Consider the following 10,890-nt stretch of genomic DNA (forward strand, 5'->3'; position numbering starts at 1 on the left):
TTGGGGCAACTGTTTGTTGTGATTTGGCGCTATATAAATAAAATTGATTGATTGAAAAAATTGATTGAAAAGTTTCTTTGTGCAAATAAAATCTTGTTTTTGTCAAAATGATGGGTAGCAACCTCCTGCAGGACAAAAGAACGACACACTGAAGCAAGATTTCAAATATGCAGCCGATTTCTGCTGAGGACAAATCACGTTTTCACCAGTACAACAAGCATTGTTTGGCATTCTGAAGTGTGTGTGTGTGTAATTAAGACATGGATAAACCCCATAAACAAAGTGATCACAAGTGCATAGTGTATTACAGAAAAACACTGAAATCTCTCAGGACTTGAGGGCTTCGACTGGAAAACCTCAGGTTCTCTCATTGGTGGGCTTTTTTTTTTTTTTTATAACAGTACAACATGGAGTGACAAAGCAAAATGAGAGGTTTGGCTTGTGGCAACTGACACAAATTTGTCAAAGGAAAAATTCTCATGTTATTTTAATTAAACCTTCAAAGTGTGTCACACCTGTCAGATATAAAACAGGTATCGGACTATAATTTCAGAAACCGTCCCTTGTTCCTCTTAGGTACTTTGGCAGATTCCCAACAAATTTGGTGTTTGGATGAAGTGAATTTCCCAGAATTTCCTTTAAAGGGTTTGTTTTGGCAAAGGTCAAAATCATTGGGTGAGAGATCAAAACTGTTTAATCTCTGTTCCCTTTCTCCCTATAACACTATGGACACATTAGCTACAAGCGACAGAGGCAACGCGATGAGCTGCCGTTCATTTTCAGTCAAAATGGCTACTTTGCAGCACCAAGAGACAGCGGTCAGCTAGGCGGGGCCAAAACAGACCAGAAGTCTAATTTAGACAAATGTTGAGCAACTTGTAACAGCGACTGTCAATCAGAGTAAAAAGGCAACAGCTGACATCAGCTTGCTTGCTCAGACAAAATAAACAAAGACTGTGGGGAAACGCTCAGAAACAGCTTATTTTTGTATTAAGCTACCAGGTTTTTAATTTTTCTCATATATTTTGTAAAAGTTAGCAAGAAATAAACACTTTAAAAACTTTTTTGTTTTTTTTTTGGGGGGGGGGGGGTGCAACCAAATAACATCTGAAGTGATTTACAAGACATCTTACAGAGATGTTAGCATGCTAACTAGCAGTACAGCAATTTCACTGTGAAAAATGCATGAAAACCAAAACAAGACAATTTCAGTTCCGCTAAGGAGTCAAGTATGAAGTAAGAAAAGTGCTCAGACAACAATATCACCTGCTGGCAAATACTGCTTTGGCACATATTCTGATAACATTTCAAAGACTTGCACCAGTTTTCGTGAAATTTATTACATCTGACAAGGATGTAATAAACAGACCTGCGTTTATTTGTCTGTCTGTGTGTGTGTTAGCCGGGTTACATCAAAACTACTGCACAGATTTTGAAGAACTTTTCACCACAGATAGATATTAGGCCACAGAAGAACCCATTAAATTTTGGAGTTGATCCGGATCCAGATTCTGGATCAAGTTTCACTTTATATAGGCTTTGAAGGATTACATCAAAACTACTGCATGGATTCTGATGAAATTTTCAACACATATATATTCGGTCATGGAAGACTCCATTAAATTTTGGAGGTGATCTGGATCCAGATACAGATTCTGGATCAAGTTTCAATTTATATAGGCCTTGAAGGATTACATCAAAACTACCTCATGGATTCTCACCAAATTTTCACATGAGGCCATGGAAGACTCCGTTAAATTTTGAAGGTGATCCGGATCTGAATTCTGGATCAAGATTTCACTTTATATAGTCTTTGAAGAATTGGGTCAAAGGAGGTGATCTGGATCCAGATTGGCGGACATCAGAAATCTCTGACTGCTCTTGTTCTAAATATATGCGGAGTTGATTTCAGAATGCAGGAACCCACTCACTTAACTGACGGAGTCTAGGTTTCTATATCAAGGGACATAACTCTGGTAAAATGGACCCAATTTGAATGATATGATAATATGCATATTACCAACTTATGAGAAGGACTTATACCAAGTTTAGTGAAATCCTTCCTAAAAATGTGAAAGGAGCAAATTTCAGAATGCTTATACCCTTTTTCAGACAGACAGAGACAGACTGATGGGCAGAAATCGCCACGACACAATCCCCCTTTGGGTCTTTGGCCAGCAGGAGATAAAGACTCAGTGTTGATTCGTCCATCCTTTTTAATCCGTCATTAATCAATGAGCACATTAAATGGTAAAGGGACTGCATTTATAAAGCGCTTTTTTCCATCTGAATCAGAAGCTCAATGCGCTTTACAATGATGCCTCACATTCTCACACCAGTATCAGGATGTTGACATGTAAGGTGCTCACTGCACACTGGGATTAAGGACCTCACCCAAAGGCCCTCAGTGATTGTGTGGTCTGGCTGGGGTTTGAACTGAGGACCCTCTGGTATCAAGCCCACTGCTTAACTAGACCATCACCACCCCCATGTTAAGGCCAAGTAATTACAAGCTGGCCACGCCCCCAGAACATCAATGAAGTGAAAAACAGCAATTGCTTGTCGCCCTCATCTGTAGCTAATGAGACCTTCTGGTGACTCTAGCCGACTTACACAAACGTTGACTGATATTTGGATGACAGTCACCCACAGAATGGTCTTTGAAGAACTTGTTTTGGAAAAGGTCAAGGTCAAAATTCAGCCCCCCCCCCCCCCCCCCCATCATCTCCAAAAACATACGTAGGTGAATTATGATACCGCACAAACCAAATCAAAGGTCAATCACTGGGGTCGATTCTAACCGGACAGATGGAGGTGGGATCCGAATTTACCCAGCAAGGTCCAACTCGGCAAAGGTCATTCATTAAGGCAGAGGTCATGTCTATGTATTGGTTTGTTGGTCGACTTCTGAGGTCCTTCTGCTGATTTCTACCAAACTTGATAATTTAATGATGTTTGACCACAAAAATTGACCTCAAATAATTTATTTTGGCAAAAGGTCAAGGAATTTTGTGCACGAACACACTTTGGTGGATTCCACAAATGCCTGAGCAAGGTCAGTCTAAGGTCTATCATTTGCTTAAAGGTTAAGGTTACTGGGGTCAAATGTCTGATAGTCGTAACAATCTTCATGCCCATGGGGACAACCAAAAAAACACCAGTAACAAAATTCCACGCTGCGAAAACAAATGTTGAGGTAATTGTTACTAACACGCTCACCTCGAGTACGTGCTTGACGACAGCATCCGAGGCGCCGAACAAATCAACACCAGAAATGCCGCGCACCTCCGTCTCCACAGCACCAGGAGACAGATTCTTCTTCCTTAGACCTGGAATCAACATTCAGAGCACCACGTGCAACAGCAGAGCCGTATTCATGTTACGCAGTGCACAAGAAGAAACAGACGAGAAGACAAGTTAAAAAACAAACATCAAATGAAGCAGTACTACGAATAAAAAATTAAAGGAGGCGAAAACCGACTGTTGGACTACTGAACACACACACACAGGGCTGAAAGTCAGGAACAGAACCTGTGCTCTCACATTCCTCCCCAACTGGAGTCTGGAAACAATCACTGCTGCAGCAGCACTCTGGATTCAGTTAGTCAATCAACAGCAACCGCAAAACAGTCACAGTTACAGTCTGACAGCAGCGCAGCTTCACAGACTCAAATGAGACAACAGCTCGTGTTTGTGATTCCGACCCATCAAAACATTGTGGTGAACAGTCAATTCAACAGTAAGCAGAGAGGCAGAGAAAAGGCCCCAAAGAACCCATGTGCAGGTCTGGATGTTTCCGGGGAGAGCATGGGACCAGGACACAGGACGTGCATGGACTCAGCTGATGGAGTGGGTGGTGGGAGGTGCTCTGATGGGGCGTTGAATGTCAGGAAGATGAACTTTGATACTAGAGTCGCATGCAGAGGTTTGAGTTATAGGTTAGTGATGGTTATGAATGAAAGGCTACAAACAAAAACTTCTATTTTGGTCGAGTCAGCCTTCATGCCAAGAACAGCACAAGCACATTATTTCAACATCAGTGCTGAGTAAAGCATCAGTATGACACTCATCCAAAACAATTCAGAATTATTCTCATTAGTGGTGTAGCAGACACTTGTTGATCCAAACGGATCGCTCGCTCCAAAGGATTAATTGCAGTTTACGTAACAGTGCGAAAAATAGTTGTAAGCCTGGATGCAGAGATGCAATGAAATGTAAACACTTGCTCGTTCTCATGAATGCAGCACTTTAAAAGTAGCTAAAGATGCAGTCTTTGGAGCTCGACTTGAGGCGGTGTGGTGCAGACTGAACCCATGTCAGGATCAAAGCACAGAAATAACTCCAAAACATCAGGAGCGGAGAAGAGAGAGTGTGCTGTCAAGAATTTCCTTCCCACTGTTGCCAAGTGCTTGCTCACAGGGGGTCGTTTTGACCGCTGGGGTTTTTCCGTAATTATTGTATGACCTTGCCTTACAACATAAGGCGCCTTGGGGCAACTGTTTGTTGTGATTTGGCGCTATATAAATAAAATTGATTGAATTCACTGAGCGCAGTGAATATGGCTGAGAGTCCACTAAGATCTGAAGGAAGGCAGCAAGGACAAGACCTTACTGACTTTTGCAGAGTGGAGCTCACAGACATTTACATTCATAAACTTAACAGGATTAGTAAAGTAATTAAGGATATAAGTACTAAATTTTTTTGAGGTAAAAAAGTTAATCAAATTGTATCTCAGAAAAACATAAATGTATCATATCATTACATTCATGTTATTGTTAATTACATAAGCGTCACACCCCCTACATTCCAAACTACCATATTTACTACCTCAAACTACCACAACTAGTTTATGAGGTTTTGCAACTTCTACTCCAGTACAACTTATAAACAAAGAAAAAAAAATGTTAATAATACTAATGACTATAATCAGACTTTCCCAGGAATCAAACCACTCAACAAAATAATAAACAGCAGTAATATGAAGTACATTACAACAATGCACAAAAATCCCAAAATTAAAGAGCTCATGATACAAAAGAAGTGGTGGGGGAGACCACAGTGCAACTTATATGCTGATAAATACAGTAGTCCTTATTTCATTATTTTGTGACAATTCATAGATTAAATAATCTAAAATAAAGATATTTTAATTTAAAATGAAATGTAAGGAAAAAAAAATCCTAGTCTTGGCTTTGTATAATGATTACATGCTGCATTTGCTCATTCCCCTCTGTTGATTAGACATGGTGCATGAATCAAAGTGAGTTGAAACTGAAATCTGTACACCCTGCAGTCATATTATTGTGACCTACGACCTCTGACACTGCATGCACTCATGCCAACATGCATGACAGTAAAGCTGGTGAACAGGAGAAAGAGCCACAGCTTTTACATGTGAGAATGTTAGAAACGAGAAGCAATCAAAAAATAAGACAACACACACCTTAGTAAAAGCATGCAGATACAGAAACACCTCTCCAACATCATTAGCTCAAACCTACACATTAGTCATAATTTAGAAAACTAAATAGCTCTGCTGTGAAGGAGAGGTGTTTCTGCACAACAGCCCACAGAGATTTGTCTCGTAAAACTGGAAAGGAGAGGAAAAGGACACCCACTGTTCCTCTTCCTGTCCTATATACCACCTCATCCCCAGCCCCGCCCAACAAGCCTCGGGTCCATCCCCAGGCCCTCACCAGAGATATCCCACACTCGCACGGTCTGATCCAGGCTGGCTGACACCACCAGGTCCTCAGACGGATGAAACTGGGCGCACATCACGTAGTGATTATGGCCGGTCAGAACGCTGTGGACAAGAACACAAAAAGCATCATTACTGACGACTCTCCTGCTCATCCGTTCATAATGCACATCAACAGGTCTCATCCTCTTCAAGGTTTCTTCAGGGGTGGCAGTGACATTACAGTGCACAGCATCTCTTACCAGGCACAAGTCCTGGACTGCCAGTTCCAGATACGAATGGTCTGGTCATCTGAAGCACTCAAGATCCAGGGGTACTCCTGCAGGAAGGACGAATCTAATTAACTTCAGTTTAAAAGCTCTGTGCAGATGAGGTAATAGGGCGACTGTCGCTCTGATGCTCAATATCAATGTAGAGAACCCAAAAAGACGGACAAAAGCAGAACTCACATGGTGGAAGAAGGTGGTTCTGATGTAGTCCAGGTGTCCGAGGAGTGTGAAAAGGCAGCGTCGTAGCTTGTAGTTCCACACCTGAAACAAAACAGGAACTCTACAGTCAACATTAAAAAACGTGACATTTTAAGTAATTATGTGAAATGTCACATGTACAGTCACTGTGTGCACAACCACAGCAGACTTATAACTGAAGCAGAGACTCATCAGTTTAGGACTGCAAGAACAAAGTTTGTATGAGAACCATCTATCAGACAGATCCCAGTGTGTGCAGACACAGAAGGTTTCACTTCTATCTCACTTTGTTTTAAAGGTGTGCCTCAGGGATCAGCAGTTAGACCACTGCTTGTCATCATATAGCTCGATGGTCTTGTACAAAATGTCCCTAATAAATGTAAGTTTTCACTTTCATGCCAACAATACAGTGAAATACTGCTCTGCATCATACCAAATCAGACTGTCAGCTACAACTTGTTTTTAATATTGGACAACATATTGTGATTTAAAACTTGTTTCGGATGCTGACAAAACTAAAGCTGTTCTCAAATGATTTTTTTTTTATATACACATACACATATTATATATGTACATACACACACGTGTGTGTATGTATGCATGCATGTGTGTCGTTAATTTTTTGATGTCTCTAACCATTCAGTCTGCATTTATTAGATTTCATTTTGTTCATTTCATTCTGTTGATCATTTTTGGTATAACTGAACAGCATGTTTTTCTGTTTGAGATTGTGTGAACCAAGGTTTAGCAAACAATAGCTGTCAGTTATACTTGTTGAGTCTAGTGCTCCAAGCCAAGACAGACTGTGGGACTTGAGGTTTTTGAGGTACTAGCTCTGACTTGAGTACATCTGTTCAAAAATGGGTCTTCTTGGGGGCATATAAAAAGACCATGGTGTCTTCAGGTGGGTTTTTTTCCCCCTTTTTGGTCTGTGTTTTACAGATATATTCTGTAATCTGTTTTTGTCATGTTAAAATTTTTTGAGTAATAATAATAAAAATAATTAAAAAAAAGACCATGAAGAGATCACAGTTTTCCTTGTCATTCCCGATTCCATTTGTTTAAATCACAATACAACAGGAGTTTTAAACATACTGCTGCTGTCAGCTGACCATCGACCAGAACCAAAAATATAGAGCTGATTACCACCGCAGCCAAATCACTTCAAAAATAATGCACCACAAAAAAATGTGAGAGAAACCCAGAACCAAGGTCAGGGCAAAATGTGCCAAAACTGTTATTTGCATCGAAATGAATGGATATTTGGCAGTAGATGTGGTTGTCATTATTAACTGATTATTTATGGGGGGGTGTTACCTTGATTTTGTAATCATCACCTCCAGACACAAAGAGAGGTTGCTGTTTGTGGAAATCAATTCCTCTGACAGGACCTGTGGGCAGAAACACACTACATGTTGCACAGCTACGAAACATGCGTGGACGTGGACAAAATTACAAGACTGACGTCACAGGTTTACCATCGTGTTCGTCGAACTTGTCAATCAACGTGCACATCCGGTAATCCCACAGCTGGATGACTCCGTTGTGCAAACTGGCGAGAACCCAGGGCCTCTTTGGATGGAAACTCAGGCCTGAAAAAAAAAAATCAACCACCCTCACAGTCTCATTAAAACATTTTAGCATTAGCAGGCTAAAGAAAGTTCCCATTCAACAATTCAGTATGTATTACAAAACCATTTTGCCACGAGAAAGTGCTCCACAAACAAAAAGACAGTGGAACAGGACCTCCAAACAAAAAGAACATTAAATAATAATAAAAGTGTTTGACGTTGAATAAGACACTTTAACCGAAAAAAAAGGCACGTAGCTAACGACAGTAGCGACTAACTAGCTAATAAGTGCAACTTCTCACCTTTGACACGAGCAGATTTCGTTTCAAACTTGGTTAACATCGTCAGTGGAAAATAAAAGAAACTCGTCCGTTCAAACGCTCAACAATTTTGATGAGACAGAAAGGCCGAACCGAACCCCTTCTTCCTGACACGTAGCCTGTTCCTGTTTCTTTTTCTTCTTCCTTGGCGTTTGACATCCTTTTTGGTGCACTGCTGCCATCTGCTGTATCAGTAGGAAGACAGTAGGTTACGGTTTTTCTCAGTCACTTTGGTGCATTTCTCACCACACAATTTACATTTTAACCGCTGCTATTCTCAAATTAGTGATTGCTGCATAACATAATAGATAACCTGCAAAAGTGAGTCACTTGTTCAAAATAGGTTATCCATGCCACAAAAGCAAGTCACTTGATCAAAATGGGTAGTTCATTCTTCAAAAGCAAGTATTTAATTCAATGAAAGTGTCAGTGACGTCAAAATGTCAAGTCCTGACACCTGCATCTTTGAACAATCAAATCAAATGGCTTGAACATGTTTTCATTGTGACAGTTCACTCTGGAAGTGTTTCCTCATGCAAAATAAAAAGTCACATTTTTGGTGTTCTTACTTGAAAATGCTCAAGGCTGCATTATATACCACTTATGGCAACTTGAAAACAAAAGTAAAATTATACAAGACACTGAATATGTATTTTTCACATTTTTACTTTACAGTATATGCCCTTTGCAATTCTACTGTAATGTGTTCACAGCATTGTGCAACATAAAAATAAAATAATAACTGTACATACTGGTGACGGAGCTCCTTGACTCTGTCACTGTTCCGTTTACAGTAGTGTTCAGAATAATAGTAGCATCTGCTGTTGACGCTACAAACTCAAAACTATTATGTTCAAACTGCTTTTTTATCAATCCTGTGAATCACTAAACTAGTATTTAGTTGTATAACCAGTTTTTCATGATTTCTTCACATCTGTGAGACATTAATTTTGTTGGTTTGGAACCAAGATTTTGCTGGTTTACTAGTGTGCTTGGGGTCATTGTCTTGTTGAAACACCCATTTCAAGGGCATGTCCTCTTCAGCATAAGGCAACATGACCTCTTCAAGTATTTTGACATATCCAAACTGATCCATGATACCTGGTATGTGATATATAGGCCCAACACCATAGTAGGAGAAACATGCCCATATCATGATGCTTGCACCACCATGCTTCACTGTCTTCACTGTGAACTGTGGCTTGAATTCAGAGTTTGGGGGTCGTCTCACAAACTGTCTGCGGCCCTTAGACCCAAAAAGAACAATTTTACTCTCATCAGTCCACAAAATATTCCTCCATTTCTCTTTATGCCAGTTGATGTGTTCTTTGGCAAATTGTAACCTCTTCTGCACGTCTTTTATTTAAGAGGGACTTTGCGGGGGATTCTTGCAAATAAATTAGCTTCACACAGGCGTCTTCTAACTGTCACAGCACTTACAGATAACTCCAGACTGTCTTTGATCATCCTGGAGCTGATCAATGGGTGAGCCTTTGCCATTCTGGTTATTCTTCTATCCATGTTGATGGTTGCTTTCCATTTTCTTCCACGTGTCTCTGGTTTTTTGTCCATTTTAAAGCATTGGAGATCATTGTAGATGAACAGCCTATAATTTTTTGCACCTGCGTATAAGTTTTCCCCTCTCCAATCAACTTTTTAATCAAACTATGCTGTTCTTCTGAACAATGTCTTGAACGTCCCATTTTCCTCAGGCTTTCAAAGAGAAAAGCATGTTCAACAGGTGCTGGCTTCATCCTTAAATAGGGGACACCTGATTCACACCTGTTTGTTCCACAAAACTGACGAACTCACTGACTGAATGCCACACTACTATTATTGTGAACACCCCCTTTTCTACTTTTTTTTACTAATAGCCCAGTTTCATAGCCTTAAGAGTGTGCATATCATGAATCAAAAGTCAAAGTCAAAGTGTCTTTATTTGTCTCCCTAAGGAGAAATTTGCCTTGGACAGAGTCTGCTACACAACAACACATCCAGTTCATAGCACCCATACATTAAAAACAACACAGTAAGTCAAAGGATAAAATATAAATACACAACATTATTAACATCTTTGTGCAAATTCCGCAATACATACCCTTAAGCTATCTTCCCTGAACTATCTGCTGATTTATGAGCTTCACTGATAATGGAATAAATGAATATTTATATTGATTACATTTACAAAGAGGAACCCTGTACCTCCTTCCTGAGTTAAGTAAAGTATATTCAGAGTGCAGAACATGAGACTCATCTGTTAAAATATTGTCAGCACATCTGAGAACTGCCTGTTCAAACAACTCTTGGGGAGTTACAGGTTCCACCATACCCATGATTTTGCCAGTTATCTTAATCAGATTTAATATTTGAGTTTTTGATTTAACCGTTAAATTACAAAACCAGCTAGTAATACCATACCGTAACACTGACTCAATCGTTGCTCTGTAGAAAATCAGCATAATATTCCTACATACACCAAACAGTTGGAGTCGACGAAGAAAGTGCAAATGCTGGTGGATTCGGGCACAAACACTTGACACTTGCATGTGCCAGCTTAAGTTATTATCGATATAAACCCCCAGATATTTATATGAATCCACCTGTTCAATGATATGTCCATGTATGGTGACCACACTACGGTCTCCAACAGCCCGAGGGTCCACCAACATCTCCACTGTTTTATTAATACTAATCTGCAATTGATGGACATCACACCAGTTGCTTGGTCTTGCTTTGTGAGAATCTACTGGTACCTTGTTTCCAATGTAACAATAAGAAATATACTCAAAACCTGGATTAATCTTTTTACTCACATAGCACTACTATTATTG

At 40.0% G+C, this 10,890-nt stretch overlaps 1 protein-coding gene across 1 annotated transcript in view; it reads right to left on the reverse strand.

The window, feature by feature from the left end:
- The window catches only part of copa (COPI coat complex subunit alpha), a 35,817-nt gene extending 27,626 nt beyond the window's left edge, over positions 1-8,191 (reverse strand). The window contains exons 1-7 of the mRNA XM_034184109.1: positions 8,042-8,191; positions 7,647-7,760; positions 7,486-7,559; positions 6,151-6,231; positions 5,944-6,020; positions 5,697-5,806; positions 3,220-3,329 (exon numbers count right to left, since the gene is read on the reverse strand). Of these exons, the coding sequence (XP_034040000.1) occupies positions 3,220-3,329; positions 5,697-5,806; positions 5,944-6,020; positions 6,151-6,231; positions 7,486-7,559; positions 7,647-7,760; positions 8,042-8,081 (606 nt within the window). The 5' untranslated portion in view covers positions 8,082-8,191. The remainder of the gene's footprint in view (positions 1-3,219; positions 3,330-5,696; positions 5,807-5,943; positions 6,021-6,150; positions 6,232-7,485; positions 7,560-7,646; positions 7,761-8,041) is intronic.
- Positions 8,192-10,890: the final 2,699 nt, after the last annotated feature.

This window comes from Thalassophryne amazonica, chromosome 12, assembly GCF_902500255.1.
Source record: "Thalassophryne amazonica chromosome 12, fThaAma1.1, whole genome shotgun sequence".
Lineage (NCBI taxonomy): Eukaryota > Metazoa > Chordata > Actinopteri > Batrachoidiformes > Batrachoididae > Thalassophryne > Thalassophryne amazonica.